The sequence below is a fragment of the Odocoileus virginianus genome, chromosome 7, assembly GCF_023699985.2.
Source record: "Odocoileus virginianus isolate 20LAN1187 ecotype Illinois chromosome 7, Ovbor_1.2, whole genome shotgun sequence".
In the NCBI taxonomy this organism is placed as follows: domain Eukaryota; kingdom Metazoa; phylum Chordata; class Mammalia; order Artiodactyla; family Cervidae; genus Odocoileus; species Odocoileus virginianus.
Genome location: NC_069680.1, coordinates 84,404,149 through 84,431,502, shown reverse-complemented (window position 1 = coordinate 84,431,502; position 27,354 = coordinate 84,404,149). Strand labels below are relative to the sequence as shown.

Genomic DNA, 27,354 nt, shown 5'->3' with positions numbered 1-27,354 from the left:
AGAGCATCAGTTTTGGTTCTTTGCTCAGTTAAAACTATGATTCCATGGGGCTTCTGAGATGGCCCAGTGGTAAAGAATCCGCCTGCCAATGCAGGAGACACGGGTTCAACCCCTGGTCTGGGAAGATCCCACATGCCACGGGGCAGCCAAGCATGTGTGCCACAACTATTGAGCCTGTGCTCTGGAGCCCGAGAGCCGCAGCCGCTGAGTCCATGAGCCACGGCTGCTGGAGCCCGTGCACCCAGGGCTGGTGCCCTGCAGCTAGAGATGCCACCGCAGTGAGCAGCCCGCACGCTGCAACTAGAGAAAGCCCTCACGGCAACAAAGACCCAGATCCGCCCTACACAAATAAATAGTTACATTAGAGAAGCCTCTATGATTCCAGCAGTGGCAACCAGGTGGCAGTTTTCCTGGCATCGTGGTGACCGTCATTTCTGCCTGGAAACAGACCCTCTGTGTTACACGTGCCGCTGTATAAACCACACAATCGCCATGAGCCATTCTGGCGCGGGGTGTCCTGGCAGGCGGGATGTCTGGACTCCCCTCGGCTTTGTCACTCTGGCCATTCCCGAAGGTGGTCCTTTGAGCAAAGGCAGTGCCCTGGAGGGCTCTGAGCCTTGGCGTGAAGGGGAGCGGAGGCCGGGTGGTCTCATCACAGATGCACCCTTCCAGGAAATGCTGACTCCCAGGCCAGTGTTTTCTTAATATTACTGAATTCTGCACTCACAAGTCAGGTGCACCGAGGAAACCAGATCTGAAAGAGACACGTGCACCCCAGTGTTCATCGCAGCACTGTTTATCATATTCAGGACATGGAAGCAACCTAGATGCCCATCAGCAGACGAATGGATGAGGAAGCTGTGGTACATATACACCATGGAATATTACTCAGCCATTAAAAATAATTCATTTGAATCAGTTCTAATGAGATGGATGAAACTGGAGCCCATTATACAGAACGAAGTAAGCCAGAAAGATAAAGACCATTACAGTATACTAACACATATATATGGAATTTAGAAAGATGGTAACAATAACCTTATATGCAAAACAGAAAAAGAGACACAGATGTATAGAACAGACTTGTGGACTCTGTGGGAGAAGGCAAGGGTGGGATGTTTCAAGGGAACAGCATGTATATTATCTAGGGTGAAACAGATCACCAGCCCAGGTTGGATGCATGAGACAAGTGCTCGGGCCTGGTGCACTGGGAACACCCAGAGGGATCGGGTAGAGAGGGAGGTGGGAGGGGGGATTGGGATGGGGAATACATGTAAATCCATGGCTAATTCATTTCAATGTATGACAAAAACCACTGCAATGTTGTAAAGTAATTAGCCTCCAACTAATAAAAATAAATGGAAAAAAACCAAAAAACAAGTCAGGTGGCAGATGTTTTCCCTGGGATGAAGAATGCTCTCCTGTGTAATTTGGAGCTATGCTGTTTTCAGTGGTGTGGGAACTTATTTTACAAATGGCTTTTATCCTTCTTTAAGTGATTAGTGAAAAAGACAAAAGTAGAAAGGCCAGGGATTTTCCAGCACTGGACAGTTGAGGGGCTGGAACTTGGGGCTGATGATGGGTTCCCCGACACCCCGATTCCCTGCGGGCACTGAGAGCTGTGCTAACATAGCAACCCACATGTTTCTAATTCTTGTCCCTGAGGGGTTTGCTCATTTTCCATACCGATCAGTTTATAGCAGCACAGCTAATTTGCAGTGACATTCGGGATTACGCATTCAGGTTTATTAGAATAAAGGGAACAGCACTGTGGGATGTTGTAGCAGGGAGCCTTGCTCTGAGCACTGCAGAGCTGAGATGCAAACCCGTCCCCGGCTTCATTACTGAACTGCCACGTGTCCTGGGGCCACCACACTCAGCCGTCTGTGCCCAGCCTTCTTCACCCAGAGTCAAAGTCTGAGAGACATGAAGAGGAGTTTGGGTGAATCACAAGGGTTTTTCTTAGAATTAAGTAATGAATGTGATTAACGATAAATGGGAGAATTCCCAGTTACTCACCTGTCGCTCCCCTGCAGTTCATTTTCAATTCTGTGTTGATTTCCTTCAATAACTCCTGTCCCAACCCAGATGGTATCTATTTAGGAAATTCAGGAAACTCTTAATATTTGCATAAGCAGAGCAAATTGAGAAATAAATTAGTGTGAAGCAGTGATCTCATGCGATAGAAAGCTGAATATAAATGGCTTCTGGATTTTTCTAGGCCAGGGACTCATGAAGTCACTCAGTAAATATTTGTGAAATCCTACCCAGTGCTGGACCCTGGGGATAAACAGCACGGGATGGGCTGAGGTTCACCCTTCCGAGAGAGAGGCTGGGTGGACAGGCCGAGACTCTGGGGCCCAGGGGAGGAAGTGGGTTCCATTCCCACAATCACTGATGTGGTTTCCTTCCGGAGACCCCTGCTTCTGATACCTGGAAAGGTTGTCAGAAACACCTCATCTTTACTCTTCATTAAACAGGACAGTGTCCACTGGATGTGATCACAGCATTCACTCTCCTGATGCAAACGTTGATGTGGGCAGGGAGGGGGTGCAGCCAGCTCCCCGAGGACAGAGAACAGAGGTCCCAGGAGAGGGCAGAGTCTGCACAGTAGACACTCAATGGTCGTTTGTTGAATAGATTTGATCCCTGTAATCTGCTGTACAGGGAAGGAAGCTGTCGACATCATGATCGTCACCATCATCCTCATTTTGTAAACGAGGGAGGTGAGGTTCAGAGAGGTTTGGCAGGGTTAGGGTGAGTAACTCCAAGGACACAGGGCTAGAAAAGGGTGGTGTTGGGCCTTCTCGCCCTTGTGCAGTAAAGCCAGTCTGCTGACGCCTGGCAGTGGTGGAGGAAAGTGCAGTGTTTACTGCAGGCACCAAGCAAGGAGGCCAGGCAGCTAGGGCTTGAACGCTCCCTGAACTCCCTGAAGACCTTGAAAGGGTTTTAAAGACAGGGCGAGGAAGGGGGAGTTATGGGTTGTGTGATCAGCTCATGGACATCCTTCTTATTGGTTGGTGGTGAGGTAGTCAGGAGTCAACATCATCAACCTTCTGGTTCCAACTGGTCTGGGGTCTACATGCCTGTGGGCATCATACGGTTAACTTCTTCCACCTGGTGGAGGATTCAGTCTCTGCAGAACATCTCAAAAGACATGGCTCAGAGTATTATCTATAGCTCTGGAAGAGGAACTAGTTTCTTGACTTAGTTTAGTGGCTAAGCTATTATTATTTTGCTTGACTGTTTTCCTTTCTTTCTGCATTTTCTTTTTTCCAGTTAAATTTATCCTTTCAGTAAAGTTTGTTTCTACAGACAAGTGGGAGGTGGAGGACATGGTAGGGGGCGTCCTGTTCTGGAAAGGCCCCCATTGGTCCTGCTTGTTACACCAGAGCAACCTGTTCAAGCCTCCCTGATGCTGTTACCTTGCTGGCAAAATTGATAACACTTGCTGGACAGTAAATTCTCAGTTCATACTGGATTATTTTGCTATTACCAGTTAAATTTTTTCATTACTACTATTGCCATTGTAATTTGCCTTTACACACATGAAACAGAGTAACAAGTCTTAAAATAAGCTTCTAAATTGCGTGGTATGTTGCAATAAGTAAGCAGCTTCAGAGATTATTCAGAGTCTGAATCTGTGTCAGACCCAGAAATGCGAGCAAGGCTCCCTTTTCTGAGGCTGCTGGTTTTTAACTTAGAGAAACCTAGGTGACATGTTTCTACCACTGTTTCTAAGAATGTCAGGGTTGCCTCACTGCAGGGCTTGGCTGGCCTCCCTGTTTTGTAAGGGCCACATTAAGATGTAGGAAGTGGGAGCATAGCCTCTACCTTTCCACTTCTGCAGCGTGTCTGAGCCTCGGGAGGAACGTTTGTCCATGGCTGTGGTTTATCGCTCACCTCTGCTCGCCTTGTTTATTGCTGTGTCTATGGCCCCAAGCACAGTTCATGGCACATAGTAAACGGGCTTGAGAATGATTCTTCTTTTTCTGAATGAATGAATGAGTGCATCAGATTGGTAGGAGTCAAAAGGAATGGAGAAAATAACCACACATATTTGGATTAGCTAATCTCTTTCTTTCCTAAGAAAAATGGAGGTTGTGTGACCCTGCGTGAAGGTACAAATCAGAACACACACTTGCCCCATTTCAGTGTGAGGGACCCTGAGGTCAACGTGGCAGCCACGCTCAGGGTGTGTGGAAGGAAGCCCCATAAGAGCAGACAGTGTGGCTGATGCCTCACACCCATCAGTGCGACCTGCTTCCCTGCCGGGAAGACGCCCTTGATTGTTAAAGTATGGATCGGATTTATTTCTGGTGCATACGTGTCTGTTTTGTCCAAGGCCCGGAAAAGGTTGGATATGTTAGAATGTTTAATGATACAACTACTTGTGTATGTGGTAGAAGACATTTTTATTATCTTATTGACTTTCTTTCATTTTATTGTTTATATCTTATAGGTGTAAAAATAATACATGCTCATTATAGAAAATTTAGAAAATAAAAGATTGGCCAAAAGAAGTAATTCCATCACACAGAGGTAAAAACTGATAACATTTTGGCAGATATTTTCCTATCTTTTACTTAATATATGCTATTTTTAGAATAGTTGTTCCATGCTATATGGATTACCAAATGCCTGCTTTAGAAAACAGCCATAAATAGTGAACATTTTCCATGAAATTTAATCTTCTTTGCTGACCTAATTTTAGTGGGTGCAGAGCCCTGCTCAGGGTGGATGTACCATGGCTTACTGCTCTGGTCCTAACTCGGGGCCACAGTTGCAGTGTTTTTGGTTTGGGCTACTAAGGACTGTGGTATTTTTGTAGCTATTCTTTATGCACACCCATGATTATTGTTGTTGTTGCTTGTTGCTAAGTTGTCTCTGACTTTTGCGACCCCATGGACTCTAGCCCACCAGGCTCCTCTGTCCATGGGATTTTTCTAGAGTGGGTTGCCTTCTCCAGGGGATCTTCCTGACCCAGGGATTGAACCAGAGTCTCCTGCACGGCAGGCGGATAATTATTTACATATTCAGTTCAGTTCAGTCACTCAGTTGTGTCCGACACTTTGTGACCCCATGGACTGCAGCACACCAGGCTTCCCTGTCCATCACCACCTCCCAAAACTTGTTCAAACTCATGTCCATTGAGTCGGTGATGCCATCCAACCATCTCATCCCCTGTTGTCCCCTTCTCCTCCTGCCCCCAATCTTTTCCAGCATCAGGGCCTTTTCCGATGAGTCAGTTTTCCTCATCAGGAGGCCAAAGTATTGGAGTTTCAGCTTCAGCATCAGTTCTTCCAATGAATATTCAAGACTAGTTTCCTTTAGGATGGATCTTCTTGCAGTCCAAGGGACTCTCAAGAGTCTTCTCCAACACCACAGCTCAAAAGCACCAATTCTTAGGCACTCAGCTTTCTTTAAAGTCCAGCTCTTACATCCATACATAACTACTGGAAAAACCATAGCTTTGACTAGACAGACCTTTGTTGGTAAAGTAATATCTCTGCTTTTAGTATGCTGTCTAGCTTGGTCATAGCTTTTCTTCCAAGGAGCAAGCGTCTTTTAATTTCATGGCTGCAGTCACCCCCTGCAGTGATTTTGGAGCCCAAGAAAATAAAGTCTGACACTGTTTCCACTGTTTCCCCATCTATTTGCCTTGAAGTGACGGGACTGGATGCCATGATTTTAGTTTTCTGAATGTTGAGTTTTAAGCCAACTTTTTCACTCTCCTCTTTCACGTTCATCAAGAGGCTCTTTAGTTCTTCTTCACTTTCTGCCATAAGGATGGTCAGAACCCCATGAATAGTATGAACAGGCAGTTTGCATATAACTAAGTTTTAAAACCTGGACAAGAGGATCCAAAGGCATGTTTTGGATCTAATTTTTATTCCCTGTGCTCACCAAGGAATTATGGTTTCTGAAAGCTTTTGTCAGTTGTTACATGAAAAATGATATTTTATGTTGTTTGAATTTGCTTTTGGAAACATTTTTGATGATAAACCTTCATAATTTCTCTTTTTTTTTTTTTGAGTTTCTGATAGATGTACTCATCTTTTTCTTCTTCTATTGCTAGCACTCTTGACATTAGCAGTATTTCCTTTTCCCCAACTTGTTGTTTGCCTTTTAATTGTAGTCGATGGTGCTTTCATAGACACTGTTTCCTTGAATTGTTGACATAGTTTTGCTTAGGGTGGACTTTCCCCCCATTCTATTGCATTCAGTTATAAATTGATTTGTCATCCTTTGACGAGAAACACCTGCGAGGTTTCTGCAAGGGCATCTCACCCGTGTAAGGTGGCAGTCTGAGCCACATCTTCACCAGTGTTGCTTCAACCAAATACGCCAGCTCCTGTGAGCGTAGGAGAAAGAGCCGAACAGATTTTAAGTGGTCTTTTGATAGTCTTCTAGCACACTTTTTCTGAGAAGCTCTGACCCAAACATCTTCAAATCAGCCATCCCTCTCTGTCTTGTCCACAGCCAAGATCTGCCCTGGAATTTGGCTCTGGATGGGTCCAGGCAGCGCTGTCCAGTGATGTTCAATGGAAACCACATATGTGATCTTAAATAATATAGTAGCTACATTAAGACTTTTTATTTAAAAAGAGAGGTTTTTTATGTAGTTTTGACTGTTCTGGGTCTTTGCTGCTGGACTTTCTCTGGTTGTGGCGAGCAGAGGCTGCTCTCTAGTCGCTGTGCAGGGGTGTCCCGTTGCGTGACTTCTTTTGCTGCACAGCGTGGGCTCTGGGTGTGTGGGCTTCAGTACTTGCAGCGCATGGGTGCGGTACTTGTGGCTCACAGGCTCTAGAGCACGGGCTTAGTTGCCCCTTGGCATGGGGGGTCTTCCTGGAGCAGGGATCGAACCCATGTCCCCCGAATTGGCAGGCAGATTCTTAGCCACTGTACCACCAGGGAAGTCCCTACTATCCATATTTTATAAATGTAAGGAAAAAAAAAAACAAGTGAAATTAATTTAAGAAATACATTTAATTAACCCAGTGTATCAAAAATGTTGTCATCCCAACATGTAATGAATGTGAAAATATCGTTAATGAGATATTTGACATTCTTTGTTTTCATACTAAGTCTTTAATATCTGATGGGTATTTTACACTTTCAGTGCAGATAGCTACATGCATAGTTATGGAGTCGGACAGTGTGCAGTCCAATAAAGCAAGGTGACTCTAGGCAACTGCTAAAGTCCCAACAGATTATCATTCAAACAAAAGCATACACTGGGACCTCATCCCTGTGACCCTTCTAAGGATGAGGGCAGCCAGGAGCCACTATGTGACTCTTCTTTCCATTAAGATTCATGTAGACCTGAAAATTTCAGGTCATTCATATCTGTGCCTATATGTGTGTGTGTGTGTGTGTGTGTGTGTGTGTGTGCGCATGTGTGTCTGTTTTAAGAGCTGGCAGTGACGACCCCCAAGCCCGGCTGAGAATGGATCCACAGATGTCGGGAGCCGCTGCTCAGGACAGTTTGCGAGTGTCCATCACCAGGCGAGACTGGCTTCTCCAAGAAAAGCAGCAGTTACAGGTGAGCAGGTGAAAAGTCTTTATGACGCGACAGCATTTTTCTAGCACATCTGAGCCAAATGCAATAAAATGAGTCTTTGCTTGAATGCAGCCCTTAGAGGTTTGGCAGTGCACCCAGGAGGGGTGAAGCAGAGTGTGGGTGGAGACAACTGGAGGGCTTGTTGGAGTCTTTTTACAAACAAGAGGTTGGAAGTTCAGCAGTGTTTGTGCCTGTTTTTGCTAGTACGCTTTATCTTTTGAATATGCCTTCCTTGTGTGTCAAGCCAATTTGTCACCTCTTATCATTTTGTCCTTGAGAAGTTTCTTTCAGAAGGCAGAAAAATAAAAATCTGAGCTGTGGCCATCCTTTATGGAAACTGCTATCAGATTGGACTGTGGGTAGCAACTGTTAGGAGGCAGAGCTGTGAGTGGGGACTGGGCAAGGCGGGCGGAACTGGGAAACACTGGGAATGACTGGGCTTCATGGGAGCTCTGGATTGTCCCGGAGCAATGGATGCAAGTTGGCTGAGAATCTTGGGCGGCTGGAAATCTTGGTGCAACTCTGAGTTATAGCCAGAAGTTGACAGGGCCCCTCAGAAGCAAGGAGCCTTGAAGTTCTGTCCACACCTTCCCAAGCCTAGAGGATTTTAAGCCTGACTGGGGAGCAGTGAGGAAACACAGACTTCTGGAAAACGCAGAGCTCTTTAACACGTGCGTCCACAGTGTGGCTTAGCCTCTAAAGAGCTGAGTGGCCTTAGACAAGTGAATGGGGCTTGGAGAGGTTACTGGAAGCCCCCATCTCCCATGCAGAGTCTTCTTGTTATGAGTTTACCCTTCCAATTCCATATGATAGCAAGGCAGCAAAGGGAGGCAAACATCATTGCAATTTGAAAAAAGTGAAGTGAAATCTCTCAGTCGTGTCCTACTCTTTGCGACCCTACGTACTGTAGCCCTGTAGCCCACCAGGCTCCTCTGTCCATGGGATTTTCCAGGCAAGAATACTGGAGTGGAGTGCCATTTTCTTCTCCAGGGTATCTTCCTGACTCAGGGATCGAACTCAGGGCTTCCGCATTGCAGGAAGACTCTTTACCCTCTGAGCCATGAGGTTTGAAAATGTTTTTTTAGTTGCTAAGTTGTGTCTGGCTCTGCAACTCCATGGAATACATGTAGCCCACCAGACTCCTCTGTCCATGGAATTCTCCAGGCAATAATACTGGTTGCCATTTCCTTCTCCAGTTTGAACATATTTTCCAGTAAACTGGTGCTTTCACACTCTGAACTCACCACGTTGAGCAAACTTGTAGAGCAAGTTCAGGTAGCTGAAAATGTGAAGTCTGATTTTTGATTCTGGATAATATTCACCAGCTGGAGGTGAATATTCCTGGTGATATCAGAGGGTACAGAACATACTTTTAGCCCAGGCTACTTAGCGTTTGAGGGCTTCCCAGGTTGTGCTAGTGGTAAAGAACCTGTCTGCCACTGCAGGAGATACAAGAGATGTGGGTTAGATCTCCGGGTTGGGAAGATCCCCTGGAGGAGGGCATGGCAACCCACTCTAGTATTCTTGCCTGTAGAATCTCATGGACAGAGGAGCCTAGCAGGTTACGGTCCAGAGGTGGTTGCGAAGTTGGATATGACTGAAGTGACTTAGCACACACGCATATACTGAGTGTTTGAAGGAAGCATTCTTGGCACAATGCTGGGAGAGAAGAGGAGAAAATCAGTGATAAGGGGGTGCCTAGCAGGCCTTTGTGAGGTCTTGGGCTTTCCTCTGACTGGAATGGGAGCTATGGAGTGGGGTTGGTTGACCAGTGAAGTGATGTAATTGACCACATTTCATAAAGTCATTTTGACTTCTTTGTGAGAATAGGGTAGAGGGCCACTGTGGAAAACAGTATAGTGGTTCTTTAAAAAATTAAAAGTTGAGTTACCATGTGATTCAACAGTTTCACTTCTGGGTATAAGACCCCAAAGAATTGAAAACAGAGACTCAAAAATGTGTCGACAGCAGCATTATTCACAATAGTCAAAAGGTGGAAGCAACAACCTAAGTGTACAGATGAATGGATAAGCAAAGTGCGAGCTGCTCAGTTCTGTCTGATTCCTTGCGACCCCATGGACTGTGGCCTGCCAGGCTCCTCTGTCCATGGAATTCTCCAGATAGAATACTCGAGTGAGTATCCTGTCCCTTCTCCAGGGGATCTTCTTGACCCAGGGATCGAACCAGGGTCTCCTGCATTGCAGGCAGATTCTTTACCAGCTTAGCTACCAGGGATGCCTGGATAAACAAAATGTGGTATATAAATACAATGATAAATTCAGCCTTTAAAAGGAAGAAAATTCTGACACATGCTACAGCATGGATGGACCCTGAGGACATTATTCTAAGTGAAATGAGCCAGCCACAAAAGGACAAATACTGTATGATTCCACATATAGACACCTGGAGGAGTCAGATTCACAGAGACAGAAACTAGAAAGATGGCTTCCAAGGCTGAATGCAGGCGGAGAGGGGGGTCAGAGTTCAATTTGGTAGGATGAAAAGAATCCTGGAGATGGATGGTTAAGATGGTAAGTTTTCTATTACCTATATTTTACTACAGTTGAAAAAAAACCCAAACAAACAAAAAAGGAAAGAATAGGGATGGGTATTCAAAGGTAGGAAGTAGGGAGGTGTGGTGGGAGACCCTGTCAGTGATACTTTAATCTTGGGCCAGTGGGATACACGCTGTTGTCTTCTTAGGATGTCTTAGCCGTGGATCTTCAATACCTCCTCCTGTGTCTCTTCCCTCCCCTATTGGAGGAGGGGTCAGCAGGTAGATCAGGTAGGATGGTCGGCACCTTGGGGTTGCGAGGATGTGGGTGAGATGGGGAGACAGCCAGTATTAGAGCTGTGCTTTTGTCAGCTGGAAGCCAGTGCAGGAAACCTGGGCGTATGTTAATTAGAAGAGTCTCAGTGGAGATTGAGGATGCTATGGGCACTGAGACGATTATCTGCCTTAACACTGTGTGCACAGTGGGCATTCAGAGCAACCTGCTGCTCGTTTTGTTCATTGACCTCAAGATTGGATGATACTCAATTCTTGGGATTTGGTTTGTCATATTAGTGGAAATTAAATTTATTTAATATTTTTATGAACCTTAGACTGCATAAACCTATCTGTGGCATCTCATTGTTCTTTCAATCCTGTAGACTTAAGAAACTCTGACTTCTAATTTTTCTCTGCATGCTACATTTGCATGTTTGGGGTCAGACCAGCCAAGGCTTGTTTGCTTTTTGTTTTTCGGTCGTGTTAGCTGCTTTGCTGGTATCTCAAGTCCCTGAAGCTTGTTGCACTGTGTTCTGGCTCTGTCACAAGTAAGTAGTTTACATATTTGCTGGATTCTTCCAAGTCTAATTCTTGGCTCACCATCCAGAGTTATTTAATGCTTGGGAGGGAAACTTTTTCCTTATGCCAGCTAATCAGAAATACAAAGCTGGCTTGATTTTTCCAGTTCAGCAACCCTCCAAAAATCTGCCCGCCTTGAAGGGGAGCGTCATGGCTCTGATGCATGTGGCGAACTCTCCTGTAAAGAGAGAGTCCTCAGCAGTGTAGTCGACCATGAATGGGGTTAACTTACAAAACCTGCTCTCTCCATTCTCCGCAGAAAGAAATTGAGACCCTCCAAGCCAGGATGTCTGTTCTGGAAGCAAAAGATCAACAGCTGAGATGGGAAATAGAGGAGCAGCAGCGGCTTCTCCCGTGGCAGGGCTGCGACCTCGTGGGAGGACTGTCCCTGGGCGAGCTGCAGGAGGTCACCAAGACCTTGCAGGACACCCTGGCCTTGGCCGAGCAGATTCCCCTCCGCGCAGAGCCACCTGAAACCATCCGGAGGTACCGGTGATTTCCTAAGTGATTTTGGATATCTCACCTTGCTGGTCTGTTTATGGGATTGATTTAGTCTGCTGTCCTACATGTGTAAATATTGGGTTGGCCAAGGAACTTTTTGGTCAACTCAGCATTTTCCAAGCAAAGAGTCAGATGGGACTGAGCATGCATGCATGCACCCAACCTGCTAAATGCCACTCTTTCTCTCCATTCTGCTAGGCACCTTCCCCATTTCCTAATGCCCCCGGGGTGCCTTCTCTTTCTTTGAGATCTATTGGAATTTGATCAGTTGGAGAGTCTGATGCCACCCTTTACTGAGGACGATCGTTGGAGACAAGGGAAATGTTAGAAAGTGTTAGTCACTCAGTTGTGTCTGCCTCTTTGCAACCCCATGGACTGTAGCCCACCAGACTCCTCTGTCCATGGAATTCTCCATGCTAGAATACTGGAGTGGGTTGCCATTTCCTTCTCCAGGGGAATCTTCCTGACTTAAGGATCGAATCTGGGTCTCCTGCACGGCAGGCAGATTCTTTATCATCAGAGCCACCAGGAAAGCCTGGAGACAAGGGAGGGAATGAGCTTCTAAGAGGGGAGACTCAATCAGTGACTGGGAAGAAGGAATTATTATTCATGACAGCCAACATTTATTGAGTCTTACTATGTGTCAGGCGCTGTGCTAAGCTTTACCCAGTGAGTGGTGTCTATTATTATATCCATTTCACAGATGAGGATAAGAGAGTTTAGGAAGATCAAATAGTTTGCCAAAGTCCCAACTGATAAGAGGCAAAGATGATGCTAAAATTCGTGTTTGTTATGTCAAAGCCTAGTTTCTTACCCACTTGTGAAGGGAGAATCTTCCCTGTGTCCTGTGTTGAGGAAGACATGAGATAGGTGTGGACCTCTGACCCTCTGGGAGGTCATTACCTTATTCTGGCCAAAGATGGAACCCGCCCTTACTCCTTTAGACAGAAGTCGAGCCATGCCCTGATGAAGAGGCAGCTGGTGGTGAGGCTTGAAGGTGCAGCGGGTGCAGCAACGAGGGAATGAATGTGCTGCTCGATAATTACGCTGCAGAAAAAACTTAAGAAAACTTCACCATCTGTAGCGGTTGAGAATATGGACTCTGCTATCTACTCATCCACATAGTAGTTGGAACCATTTATTATGGGGGGCTGTTACTCAGATGAACTGAGTGAATATGTATCAATATAAAGGTCATATAATGGTGTCTGGGTGGCAGCACACCCTTTACGGTCACATAATGGTGCCTGTCCTTTTCATCACAGGGATTTCCATCTTCAGAAGCCTTCTCACTGCCGTCCAAATGTGTCTTAGACTGTTTAGCAAGTAACTGCTCCCTCGTACACATGCCACACTCAGTATCAGCTTGGATGCTCATCCAGGAAGATGCTCACCATGTCCTCCCCTCCCCGTCCCAGCCCTGATATTTCCCTGCAGAGCTTTAACCCTGGGCTCCATCCATGGAAGAAGTGGGTTGTTGCCAGATTTTAGTCAAAAGAAGCTATCAAGTCTGCCTGTGGCCGTTCTCCTTCACCCCCACAGTACAGCTTTGGCCTCCGGGGACCTTTTCTACTCCTGCTTCCCTTATCCCTCCTGTGGAAGTCATTACACACACACACACACACACACACACGCACACACGCACACACATGCATGCATATGCATACATATACACACACACACTTATACGTGTGCACACACATGTGAAAGTGTAAAAGTGTTAGTCGCTCAGTTGTGTCTGATTCTTTGTGATCCCATGGACTGTAGCCTGACAGGCTTCTCTGTCCGTGAAATTCTCCAGGCTAGAATATTGGAGTGGGTTGCTATTCCCTTCCCCAGGGGATCTTCCGAACCCAGGGGTTGAACCCGGGTCTCCTGCATTGCAGCAGATTCTTTACCATCTGAGCCATCAGGGAAGCCCATACACACACACACACACACACACACACACATACATATATACACACATAGACACACATAGTATTGCACATTACATATCATGTGTAATCATGCATGTGATATATGCATTATAATATACATATGTACTAACATATGGGCTTCCCTGGTGGCTCAGATGGGAAAGAATCCTCCTGCAATGCAGGAGACCTGGGTTCAATTCCTGGGTTGGAAAGGTCTCCTGGAGAAGGGAATGACAGCCCACTCCAGTTTTCTTGCCTGGACAGAGGAGCCTGTCAGGCTACAGTCCATGGTGTTGCAGAGAGTCTGACAGCACTGAGTGACTAAGCGCACACACACATTAATATATAAAGAATATGTATAACATGAAATATACATATACATTTATTTTTATAAACACAATTTATACATGAGGCTTAAAGTAAGCCTCTTTCTGTCCCACTGTCCAGATGTGTCCTACTTATTTCTCCTTTCACTTTGAACAGCACAGAGGTTAGTTTTACTCCTTTTATGTCACTCACAAGCTCTTTGAGGGGAAAAACTGGGGTGTGCTTAATTTTGACCCCACTGCAGGATTTCACAATGCCTCTGTGCTTTGAGCTGAATCCCTGGGCAGCGTCTCTGCAGGTGTGCCGCATCCCTGCACAGAGATGCCCCGGGCAGAGGATGCTTTCTCACTCATCAACTCACGGCTTGCAGAGCAGCCCGCATGGTGGGCAGGCTGGGCTTGTTATTCTTGTTATTCTTATTTAAAGGTTGAGGAAATAAGAACTCAAAGTTTCCAGGGGATGCAGCTAGTTAAAGACTACTTATATCCACTTATAGGTGCCTCTGGGTCTGAACCAATAAGAGAGTTTCCACTTAGAGGCCTCAGTCTAAAACAAGGCACTCCTGAGTATGGTGGCTGATGGAGCTGGGCCCCTGAACTCAGATCTTACCATTCCTAGTCTGTTATGATGCCCACATGCTCCAGCTGTGCCTTTTTCATCAGGATGAGATGCAGTTGAAATAAAAGTGTGACTTTTGCTAAGTCATCCAGTACTCTAATCAACTGAACAGGCTCTTGAAAGACCTTTCAAGGTGTGTGGCAATCCGATTCTGCAACACTCTTAGGAAAATTGGATGCAAGGGTGGCTCTTAAATGTGCTGCAGTGCTGGCTGGGGGCTCCTCGGGGAGGGCCCATCATCCCTGAGTCCACCTGTGCTCACGGAGGTTGCAGAGTTCAGGTCAAGAGCAGTCTGTCACTTTTTGTGCCTATCTGACTGTGGGAACAGCTGGGCATCTCAGTGACGTGAACCCAGGAGGGCTCTGTTTTAGGAATAAAAGGACTAAGATTTGCCCAATGAGGGTAGGAGGGAAGATCCCGGGATCATTAAAGGTAGAAATCAACATGGGAAACTTACCTGCTGGTCCAGTGGCTAAGATGCCACACTCTCAATGCAGGGGTCCTGGGTTCGATTCCTGGGTTGGGAAGATCCCCTAGAGAAGGGAATGGCAACCCACTCCAGTATTCTTTCTGGAGAACTACTTGGACAGAGGAGCCTGGTGGGTTACAGTCCGTGGGGTTGCCAAGAGTCAGACGCAACTGAGCGACTTTCACTCTCAGTCCCCTACAGTTGGCTCTCTGCCCATGGTTTCTCTGCATCCCCAGATTCCACCAACAACCAATCACCAATAGTATTTACTGTTGAAAAACAGCTGTGTATAAGTGGACTCTTGCAGTTCAAATCTGCGTTGTTCAAGGGTCAGCTGTAGTTTCTTCTCAGACCTAATGGAGGGATCTGGACAAATTGTGAAACAGGAGAATCTTGGTCTTAGGAAGAGAGGTTAGAGAAAGCTGGAGAAACAGACCATTCAACATCCTAACCGTCTTTGTCATCATCCATGAAGGTTTTTCACGGAGGCCAGCTATAAGCTTAGGATGCTGTCTGGGGAGGAGCTGCTTCTGATCGACTCTATCAACAGTGTGCAAGTTCAAGGGGAGGCTCTGCTTCTTTGCCTGGATAAACCACACACTCGTTTGGGGAGGAGCTTCCTAAGAGCACTTGGCATCCCTGAGATAACTGCTGCTGGAGACTCTGCTTATGTGGGCACCTTACGTTCTGACTGTAGCTTGTTGGGTGGGAATCCTTGGGCCCATGTTTAAGGAAGACTGAAAGCAGAAGGGCATGTGCTGGGGATGAGAGACTGGCGGCTTTATATTTGGGTATTTTGATAGAAATCAAAGGAGCAGTTTGAATTTTCTGATGTCTGTGCTTTGGATAAAATAACATGTGTGTGTGTGTGTGTTAGTTGCTCAGTCATGTCTGACTCAGAGACTCCATAGACTGTAACCTGCCAGGCTCCTCTGTCCATGGAGTTCTCCTAGCATGAATACTGAGGTGGGTTACCATTCCCTTCTCCAGGGGATCCTCCTGATCCAGGGCGCGAACCCTGGTCTCCTCCATTGCAGGCAGATTCTTTACAGCCTGAGCCACCAGGGAAGCCCAGGATCAAATGATTTATCAGGATGGAATGAAGAGGTGCCTTCTCAGATATCTGAGTTGCCTTCTGATGGAGCCAAAGAGAGTGGACTTCTTCCTCCAAACAAGAGGAGAATGTTTCTAACTACTTGGATATTGGGCACTCTGCAGTATGAAAGCTTATAGGGTAGGGATGGGTGAGGGACAGGATCCACTCACAAGATTTATGTTCTTTGCAATTTCTCTCATCCCTGGGATTCCAGTCCTTTGGCTTTAGAACAAACTCCTCGTTTCTCCCTGCAAGTCTTCCTGTGATGGGAGAGGTCTAGAAGGACAGCTATTTTTTCCAGTAAGGCTGATCTGCTCTCCCTTGGGAACCTAGCCTTCTCTTCTCTGTAATGGGGTTAGGGGGTGGAGTAGGGGATGGGAAGGATGGGGACAGAGGGAGGGAGGAGGTGACAGTTTCTGGGGTTTTCCTGGACCATGTGCCCACATGCGGGATGTGAGTGTCTGTCTGTTTATTTCCATAAGTGGAGGAGGGTTGTGATCTGCCGCTCATCTGCCTCCAGGGCGGTCAGCTCAGCCCCTCTTGTTGGTCTGGGAGCCTTGAGCATCAGTGGAGGCAGGGCCGGCTGTGACCCTGGCTGACCACAAAGCCAGGTAGGAATGATTATAGTAGTAATTGACAGAGCTGAGTGAGGGCTTCGGTACTTGCTAACATGCTTTAGAGATGCTTGGCTGGTTTGTATTAGTCTGCGGTTGAGTTCTTCATTCCTTGGCTCCTGGAATTTTTCAGACTTTGCATGAAATGTGTTTTGGCAGCTCATGGATGAATCGTCTCTGGTTGTACAGTTGGAAGAAACATGTCACGTCTTTTTACAAACCATTGGCACAAACTGCAAGCTCTGGTTACTGCGAGGCTGGTTGGACCTTGGTGTGTGTGTCTGGGTTGCTGGGGGTGTGGGTGGCATGCCGGGCCTGCTCCCTGGTCCCCGTGACTTAACCTCCTAGGGCCCCTTGGCAAGGCTGTCCAGTTCTTGGAGGTGCTCAAGCCTCCCATCATACCTACCCTCAGCCCTCAATGAGCAGCCAGGCTGATGTCACAACTCTGTTTAAGTGAGATTTGAAATAACGGAATTCACAGTTCACAATTGACTGGGAAAAAAACATGAATAGTTCCACTTTCCTCTCAGATACTTATCTTATTATAGTTAAAAGTCACAGTGAAAAAGCAAGGCCTGAATCAGAAAACAGACTCCAGAATGTGGGACGAGGTAGCTGATTCTCAAAGGGTGTGTTCAGGGGTAGGGGAAGCAGCTGTGTGTGTCCTGGGGATGTGCCTGGGGGATGGCACCAAGCCGGGACAATGCAGAGTTCAGAAGAAATGCTCCTGATCTCCAGGCCTCTTCTCCACTTGCTGTGATTGTGTGCTTCAGTCTCTACTTCCAGTCTTTGCTTTTCTTCTTTCTTGCCTTTGTCCTTCATCTAGTTGGTTTGTCAAGACAGGGGCTTGATGGGACTGAACCGACGAGGACTTATCTGGAGGAGGGGGACTGCTTTGTGTTGCTCAAATTGCTAGATTTTGAGGTGAGATTCTGACTTTTCTTCCTTTATTTTTAAAACAGACATCCTGGTTTTCCCAGGGATTCATGAGGCAGGCAAATCTTTGCCCAGAGACTCAATGAACGCAGTGAGGTTGCAATGTGTAAGCGGCATGAGACTGACACTTCTTGCAGGAAGTCTTCCTTGATTAGACAGCATCCTCAATGTTCAAGACAGCTTTCATATTTATCATATATATTTCTTATTTTGATTTGTAATCATAACAGTATATTAATTTAAATGTCACCATATGCTTCCTTAGTGGCTCAGTGGTAAAGAATCTGCCTGTAGTGCAGGAGATACGGATTCAAGCCCTCAGCCGGGAAGATCCCCTGGAGAAGGAAAAGGCAACCCACTCCAATATTCTTGTCAGGAAAGTATCATGCATAGAGGAGCCTGATGGGCTACATAGTCCATGGGATCGCAAAAGAGTTGGATGTGACATAGTGACTAAACAGTAACAAATTATTTACAAAAGTTCATTTTTGCTCACAACCCTATAAGGTATGTTGGGCAACACCCTGGTTTTTGTAATGTATTTTGCAGATGAGGCTGCAGAGGGTCCAGATGCACGATGCAGTAGTGTCCTGAGGTCTTTGGCCGGTTTTTGAAATTGAGGGGAGAGAGATGGTTAAGGTGGATGGTCTGGAAGAGAGCGGGGCTTGGGGCAGGCGCAACTGACAAGCAGTGGAAAGGTGTGTGGCTGATCCGAGCAGGAGAGAATTCTGCCGTTTCAGGCCCGCAAGTTCTCTCTGAGCCCAGCAGATCACCGGGTGGCACCCGAGAGGGATCAGAGCAAACAGGTCTCCAAACACAAGCAGCCTGGGGAGGCCGCCAGGCAACTGACTAGGTCGGAGGGGTGTTAGCAGGAGAGACAGGAGAGCAGGAGAGAAGCTGCGAGAGGAGAGGACCTGCTGGGCACCCGCGGAACAGGAAGCCTTGTTTGTCAATGCAGGTTTGAACTGGGTAACGCTGGAGGTCCCGTCCAGATCTCAAACACTTTGCACTTGCAGACTTTGTAAAATAGGTTAAAATAAATGGCTTCAAAAAATCGGTAATTCTGTTCCTCATAGCCCCCAGATACGTTCCCCTGTAATGTTCCCTAGGCAGGTGACCATTCTTTTCTAAATGAGTCACTGCTAATGATGAGCAGATGGCTTATTTGGTAAGTCTTGTCCAACTCTTTGCGACCACACAGACCGTTGCCCACCAGGCTCCTCTGTCCCTGGGATTTCCCAGGCAAGAGTACTGGAGTGGGTTGCCATTTCCTTTTCCAGGGGATCTTCCCAACCCAGGGATGGAACTCAGATCTCTTGCATGGTCTCAGGCAGATTCTTTACCAACTGAGGCACCAGGGAAGTCCCCTAGATGAAGATGGAGTTGGTCTCCCAGTGGCCACTGTTTAGAGTTGGGAACTGACTGCTGTGTCTTCCCATTTCCTTTGGAAAGTCATCATCACAGGCAATGGAAAGTTTTTACAGGGCCATAACTTGGAAAAGAAGGAAAGGCTTGGAAAAAAAGGAAGAGACTTGAAACTGCCACCTGTTTGGGCGTGTGTGGATGCCACTTACCTGGAGGAAGCAGAACCCTGACTTCTGTATTTTGTTGAGTACATTTGAGAAATTCCAAGGAGGAATCTTATCTTACAGATTAAATTAATAACAGCAACAACTTTATTTTGTGCTGAAGTAAATTTATTAGGACTGAAAAAATGTAAAACAAAGGAGGATTAAAAAAAGAGCAGAGGAGGATGAAAAAGTGGCTATATATTATAATTTTATTTATTTATTTTGAAGTATTCACTAATTTATTTGCCTGTTGTTGTTCAGTTGCCCAGTCACATCTGACTTTGCAGCATGCCAGCCCTCCTTTGCAGCACCCCATAGACCATAGCCCGCCGGGCCTCCCTGTTCCTCACCGTTTCCCAAAGTTTGCCAAAGTTCATGCCCATTGCACCAGTTGTGGCATGTATGATATAATCCTTGAAAGAAAGTGAAAGAAAGCGAAGTTGCTCAGTCATGTCTGACTGTTTGCAACCCCATGAACTGTAGCCTACCAGGATCCTCTGTCCATGGGATTTTCCAGGCAAGAATACTGGAGTGGGCTGCCATTTCCTTCTCCAGGAGAGCTTCCCAACCCAGGGCTTGAACCTAGGTCTCCTGCATTGGAGGCAGATGTTTCACCATCTGAATCACCAGGGAAACCTGGGCCCCCTTGCATTGGGAGCACAGAGTCTTAGCTATTGGAACACCAGGGAAGTTCCTGTGGCTGTATATTTTTAAATGCTGCATTTTAATATTTTATAAATTCTCTGTGCTTTGTTTTCTTCAAGGAATTTACAACATTTATTATTATTTAGGTAGTTATTTGGGGAGACTTGTAATATATGAACTCATCCATTCTTCTTTATAACTTGGATATCTGATAAACTATTTTTGACTAGAGCCTCATGGATTCTTAGAGACTGAAATGACTGTAGCTGGTTCTCCGGGTGCTATGACTGTGAGTCAGCTCTCGGCCTAGGTGAATGCGTGTGGCCTCTTCTAATAGTTTTTATTCTGGTCAATTTCAATTTTTATTTTTCATTATTGTCAACTTGAGAATTGTCCTATGCTTAATTTCTGTGTAACTTGTGTGTCTTCTACAATCCTCTATCCCCTTTCATCAAATTTTCTTATTCCTGATAAATCCTCAACGTGTTTTCCTGTCTTCAGGTTGTATGTTTTTGGTTCCTGCTTTAACTTTTCAGATGTTAAAGAATACCCCCCACTAAACTGTTCTTCGAACTTTGAGCTGAAGGTTTAAAGCCCTTCCAGCAGAAGTAGTTCAGTTCTGCTGAGAGACCCTTTCCCAGGGACTGCGGCAAATATCTGCAGGTCTGGACCATCTGCTCCTTACCGGCTGGGACTTCAGTCAGTTATTAACACGCCTTTTCCAAGCTGCACCAGGGCTTCCCTGGTGGTTCAGATTGTAAAGAATCTGCCTGCAATGCAGGAGACCTGGGTTTTGATCCCTGGGTTGGGAGAGAGAACAGAATAGCTACCCACTCCATTATTCTTGCTTGGAGAATTCTATGGACAGAGGAGCCTAGCGGGCTACCGTCCAGAGGGTCACAAAAAGTGTGACATGATGGAGCAACTAACACTTTCATTTTTCCAAGCTGCTGAAGGGCCAACCTGCCCTGTGCTGATTCCTAGGCTGCTGGGAGGTCATGTACCAGGACCTCTAGGTTTCCCTTACACACAGGCAGGGAGGCCCTGTGCCTTATGCATGGGGGGTGTTTTTTTGTTACTGTGCTCTCTTGGCCACTATTATAAAAAATAGTTTGTACATCCTTTTGGACAAATTCCCTCAGCTTCCTCTTTGAGTGGTATTGATATTGGTGTTTGATTACTTATTCAATTATTTGTTTAGTCAACTGGATTTTTTTCCTGCCGTTTGTTCATTTTGTTCGTCAGCAGTCTATTTTTGTAATCTTTTATCCAATAAAGTGTGTAAATCTTTAGCTTACCCAGTGAAACATTTTAGGAAATGAAATTTATACTGTTCCCCAGTTTCAGGAATCTCTCTCATGTGTTGCTTTGTCAGCGAGTTTTGAAAGAGCCTAAGAGAAACGTAAGGTTTAAGCCATGTCTGCAGCTTTATGTGCATATGCTTGTTCTTGGCCAGATGGCAGATAGTTAAAGATGACTCAGAAAAGCATCAGTTCAGTTCAGTTCAGTCACTCAATCGTGTCCGATTCTTTCTGACCCCATGGACTGCAGCACACCAAGCTTCCCTGTCCATCACCAACTCCCGGAGCTTACTCAAATTCATGTCCATCAAGTTGGTGATGCCATCCAACCATCTCACCCTCTGTCCCTTTCTCCTCCCACCTTCAATCTTTCCTAGCATAAGGGTTTTTTCCAGTGAGTCAGTTCTTCACATCAGGTGGCCAAAATATTGGAGTTCAGCTTCAGCATCAGTCCTTCCAATGAATATTCAGGACTGATTTCCTTTAGGGTTGACTGGTTGGATCTCCTTGCAGGCCAAGGGACTCTCAAGAGTCTTCTCCAACATCACAGTTCAAAAGCATCAATTCTTCAGTGCTCAGCTATTTTTACAGTCCAACTCTCACATCCATACATGACTACTGGAAAAACCATAACTTTGACTAGGTGGACCTTTGTTGGCAAAGTAACATCTCTACTTTTTATATGCTGTCTAGATGCCATAGCTTTTCTTCCAAGGAGCAAGTGTCTTTTAATTTCATGGCTTCAGTCACCATCTGCAGTGATTTTGGAGCCCCCCAAAAATAAAATCTCTGTTTCCATTGTTTCCCCATCTGTTTCCCATGAAGTGAAGGGACCAGATGCCATGATCTTAGTTTTCTGAATGTTGAGCTTTAAGCCAGCTTTTTCACTCTTCTCTTTCACTTTCATCAAGAGGCTTTTTAGTTCCTCTTCACTTACTGCCATAACAGTGGTGTCATCTGCGTATCTGAGGTTATTGATATTTCTCCTGGCAATCTTGATTCCAGTTTGTGCTTCATCCATCCCGGCATTTCATATAATGTATCCTGCATATAAGTTAAATAGACAGGGTGACAATATATAGCCTTGACGTACTCCTTTCCCGATTTTGAACCAGTCTGTTTCATGTCTAGTTCTAACTGTTGCTTCTTGATCTGCATACAGATTCCTCAAGAGGCAGGTCAGGTGGTCTGGTATTCCCATCTCTTGAAGAATTTTCCGCAGTTTTTTGTGGTCCACACAAAGGCTTTGGCATGGTCAATAAAGCAAAAGTAGATGTTTTCGGGAACTCCCTTGCTTTTTAAAATCAAAACAGAAAGTAAAACCTTTTGGGTAAACCTTAGAGTTATAGAAAGTATACATGTTTAGAAATTTAGGAGAAACAACATACATTTAAAAAAAAAATTTGGATTAAGTGGAAATGCAAGCATTTCTTTTAAAAACCCTGAAAGCAATGGGATATTACTTATTAAGTAGTCAGAATTAGGGGGACAATGATTGAAATGGAAATTAGATGTTACCTTTGATCCCTTAACAGAATAAACCCAGATGCAGGATCATATTCTCCCTGGATCAAATTGTAGGGTTTGAAGGATTGAACTCATAGGAATTTTGTGAAGAAAAGATCTAGAGGCCCAAGAATAGAAATCTTTTTGAACGTTTAAATACATTTGGGTTATGACAGTAGTTGAAATCTGGCACTATCTTGGTTACCAATCTTCAGAAAATAAGAGACCAGTAATTTATTTTCTTACTGTATATAAAAAGGTATCTTTAAAATAACTTGGGAGGAAGAGGTGGAAAGGAGAGTAGTTATGATCTAGACATAGGGTCCTTCATTTTTGTGACTCCTTTAATTTTTCTCTTTATTGGGAGACTAAAATCTCTTGCAGACAAATGTCTCTAAGTCAAAATGTTTTGGGCATATGCATTATAATTTCAATTTGGAATATAATTGTTTGAGAGGCAGCAGGAAGAGTTGGTTGAAATAACACTTGGAATGTTTGGATAAGCCAGATAACAAATTCATCAGTTGAAACTAAAGCTGTGGTTGGGGCTTCCCTGGTGGTCCAGTGGTTAAGATTCTCCACTTCCAATGGAGGGGACAGGGGTTTGGTCCCTGGTCAGAGAACTAAGGTCCCACATGCTGCATGGTGCGGCCGAAAGAAAGCTGTGATTCTTGATGGAAATGGACTTAGATGCAAGCTGTGACTGTATAAAGTCAGGCAGTTTCTCAATGGAGATGGAAATTGGCAAGAGATGTCAAGGGGCCAGGCTGTGTGTGTATGCATGTGTGCATGCGTGCTTGCCTATGTGCACCATTTTATTCATATCAACTAATCTGGAAAATTCTGCATATCTAGTAAATCCATTATTAGGGCTCTTTCCTCTGCTCAGCATGTTTCCATCAGCACCTTGACCCCAGGAAGTCTTTTTTTAAGAAATCTGAAATCCTTGTGTTTATTCTGTCTCTCTCTTAGATCCCTTTTAGGGGTGCTTATATGAGTTTCTTGGTGGTTTAGTTGGTAAAGAATCTGCCTGCAATCCAGGAGACCCAGGTTTGATCCCTGGGTCAGGAAAATCCCCTGGAGAAAGGAATGGCTACCCATTCCAATATTCTTGCCTGGAGAATCCCATGGACAGAGCCTGGGGGGCTACAGTCCACGTGGTCTCAAAGAGTCGGATGCGACTGAGCAACTAACGCTTTCACTCTTTTCACATTCATATGAGTGACACAGACGTCTTTTATTAAAAAGAGTGTATGCCCTAATAACATTTGACATCTCAGTGTGAGTTTGCTGAGTCAGTTGGAGAATTTGGACTTTACCACAAAGATTCAAGAGCGATAGAATGAATTATCCTTGTTCAAGTTTAGACTAAGATCCCTGAAGTTCAGAGAAAAATTTGGGAAGGATATGAGTCACTAATGTGATCCACATTCAGAGAAATAATCAACAGACCGAAAGTCCAAATATTTCTCTGGCCAATTTTGCTTTGGTTCTTTTATTTAATCTCTTCTGCTTGGGCTAGAGAGAAAAACGTCAAACATATTAGTTAAAAATTCATGTGCCCAATTTTTGTCAGGTTACTTGAAAATATTTCTTACTCTGATATAGGCATGGCTATTTGTAGAAATGACTTATTTAAAAAAATCTTTCTATACTTCATCCTGGCCAAGGTCCCCCACACATGAGCTAGCTTTTTGAGTGGGTCAGTCCTGTGTGTGGCTGCCCCGCTGCTGAATTGGACAGGGATTCCGTGCCATGCCCAAGGTGACAAGGATGGCCTGCAGTGGCACTGGAGGTTGGCAAACATCTCTCTTCACTGCATGCAGCCTTTGCTCAGAGTAAGTGTCTCAGGCGACCAGCTTGATCGCTTTTACAGTCACAGAGAGTGGCTTACCTCTGGTGACTGTGTGTCCCATCGTGCCTTTATGAGATCATCTGAAGCCTGGAGGAGTTCTTGGCATTTTTGTTGTCTGTGCTTCATCTATGTCCCACTGGTGACATGTGACATTATCAGCTGTGAGGAGAGAAGGGTCAAAGGAAGGGGAAAAGCCAAGTAGATGAAGTCCTGCATTTCCTAAAGCTGTTTTTGCTGTCATTTTCTTCACCACTTGCCCCTGACAGAAGGTTGGAGGCCTGAGCAGTAATTGGCAAGGTTGTTAATGTCAAGGATTCCTGTATCTGTATATATATTTTAATTCAAGACCAAGGAGTGCCTGTGCTAGGGCAGCTGTCATCTTGCCCTTTATGTCACTTCTAGTTTGCTTCAGTAACAGTCTCTCCTTCCTAAACTTGTTTTTACTAAACAAGACAAGGGATGGGCACAGGGGACAGGGAGAAGACTGGAGACTGAGCTGACATTCCTGCTCCTGTAGCTTGTTACTAAAATGGCATGTCAGTACATGGTCAGATCTACAGAGGCAGAAAGATGGATGCTCAAAGGCCAGCAGACAGCAGACTTTTTGCACAATTCTGTTCTGAGGGCAGAAACACTCATGTCTTGCTTAGTAAAAATGGCCTTATATTTCTGCCTCTGTCATTAATGCTGTCTGGTACTTTGCCTAACTGATGTGTTAAATTTTTTTTTTTTAATGTAGACCATCTTTTAAAGTCTTTGTTGACTTTGTTACAATATTGCTTCTGTTGTTTATGTTCTGGGGTTTTGACTGTGAGTCATGTGGGATCTTTGCTGCCGACCTGGGTTTGAATCCACACCCCTCCATTGGAAGGCGAAGTCTTCCAACAGGCAAGTCCCTGATGTGTTTTTTTTAGATTCTCCAGATCTCTACAAATAAAATAACATTAGCAAAAGAATCTTGAATGGCAGAACAGCAAAGGCATCTTGAATGGTAGGACTGGGATGTTCTTAGAAATCACCTGGTCCAACTTCTTTTTTTTTTTTTTTCTGGTCCAACTTCTTTACTTTGGAGGTGAGCAAAGAGAACCCCACAAGAAAGGGACTTATTCAGAATTCTGAAGAAAGCTAAGGTGGTGGTGGAAATCTCTGCATGCCATTAATATTCTTGTGCATCGGAGGTCAGACAAGAGTAGCGGCAGAGTTTGTCCTTCAAAGGCTTGTCTTTGGAGCAGATGTATGCTTGGCATCCTGGGTGTGAGTTTAATGCTGATGGCCAAGGCTGGTGCTGACGGCAGTCGTGGCTGGCTTCCTGGAGGTGGGAGAAAGCATCACTGATGGAGGAAGAAGAAATGGGTGTGAAGTGGTTTCTCTAGAACATGAACACAGAGGCGTCCTCCAGGCTACCACTCACTGTGGCCCAGAGCAGGAAGACCAGTGGAAGCAGGAGGACCTGGCTTGTATTCCCATCCTGTGATCTGTTCTGCACTATGATGTGACCCTTGGCCTGCATGTCTAAGAACTAGCCACACCTTCCAGGTGGTCACTGCTTGATCCCTGCAGTGTGGCCCACCCTTGGGAGGAAGACTTTAAAAAGGGGCCCAGGCAGAAAGCAGGTTCATTGCTCTCTGGGAAGGCTCTTCTGGTCTCAGCTGTCTTCCCCAGCTCTGCGTGGGCATGTATGAATACCTTTGGCCCCATAGATACTTTCTTCCAGGAGTAAGGAGAATAAAGACAGAGCCCTCTAATGCCTGGATCCATGAAAGGTGTGGGAGTATTACTATGACAGGGTACAGATTCAAGTTTCTCATAAGTCTTTTGAGTTATGCCTCCCAAAGGGATAGCATCTGGAGAAACAAGGAATAAATAGTTGTTAGCAGAGTAGTGTGTGGGGTTCTGTAACCAGATAGATACCAGATGCAGCTCCAGGTTTTAGCAAGGGAGATTGGCAAGGTGCTCTGGGCTGCCCTGGTAGCTCAGCGGTAAAGAATCTGCCTGCAATCCAGGAAACCCACGTTCGATCCCTGGGCTGGGAAGATCCCCTGGAGGAGGCCATGGAAACCCACTCCAGTATTCTTGCCTGGAGAATCCAATGGACAGAGGAGCCTGGTGGGCTGCAGTCCATGGGGTCACAAAGAGTCAGACACAGCTAAGTAACAAAGTACTGAACAGTGGTGGCTTACACATAGACATTTATTGTGGTTAGAGGTCCAAGATCAAGGTGATGGTGGGGGAGGGGTTGGTTCCTTCTGAAACTTTGGGGGTAGGATCTGTTCCAAGTCTCTCCTCAGCTTATAGAAGACCGTCTTCTCCCAGCATCTTTTTACAGTGTCTTCTGTCCATGTGTGTTTCCGAGTAAAAATTTCTCCACCAGTTAAATAGGATTGGGGCCCACCCTAGCAGCCTCATCCTAACCAATTACATTTGCAGTGACCTTATCGCCAAGTAACGTGACATGCTGAGACAAGGGGGGACTTTAATATATGAATTTTAGGGGGACACAATTCAACCCCTACATGTTCTATGAAAAGGAGCCATCCAAAAGAGATAAGTCAAAAAGAGCAGGAGTTCTAGGAGTTGGGGTTTAGAAGGAGGAGAGGAGGTCTTCCTGCATGGACACCATGTCTTTAACCTCTTGTTTCTCTCACATAAATCTCCACCCACAGCAGGCTGGTGAGGAGCAGTGTGTGCGTGCTAAGTCTGCCAGGCTCCCCTGTTCACGGGATTTTCCAGGCAAGAATACTGGAGTGGGTTGCCATATCTTCCTGCAGGGGATCTTCTGGCCCAGGGATTGCACCCTTATCTCCTGCGTCTCCTACATTGCAGGTGGATTCTTTACCTCTCCACCATTGAGGGGTTCCCTTTCCTTGAAACAATGAAAGGAAAGCTCCAGTGTCTTCAAATCCCGGTGAGGAGGAAGGGTGGCATGGGAAAGAACTGGATGTGGATGGAACTGTTAGTAGCCCGACCTGTTCTTCAAGAGACTATATTGATTGAATTAGATCTTTCTGAACTTCCTGCCTGAGCTGGAGTTCACTGATTTCACTACTGTCCTGCACTATTTCGTAAATCACTATTACATTCGT

The 27,354-nt window shown here is 45.5% G+C and overlaps 1 protein-coding gene across 2 annotated transcripts in view; it reads left to right on the top strand.

Annotated features, from left to right (window-relative positions):
- Window positions 1–27,354, top strand: part of DISC1 (DISC1 scaffold protein) — a 389,098-nt gene that overhangs the window by 135,656 nt on the left and 226,088 nt on the right. For both annotated transcript variants that reach the window (XM_070471094.1, XM_070471092.1), the window contains exons 5-6: window positions 7,417–7,546; window positions 11,173–11,399. In XM_070471094.1, coding sequence (XP_070327195.1) covers window positions 7,417–7,546; window positions 11,173–11,399 — 357 coding nt within the window. The remainder of the gene's footprint in view (window positions 1–7,416; window positions 7,547–11,172; window positions 11,400–27,354) is intronic.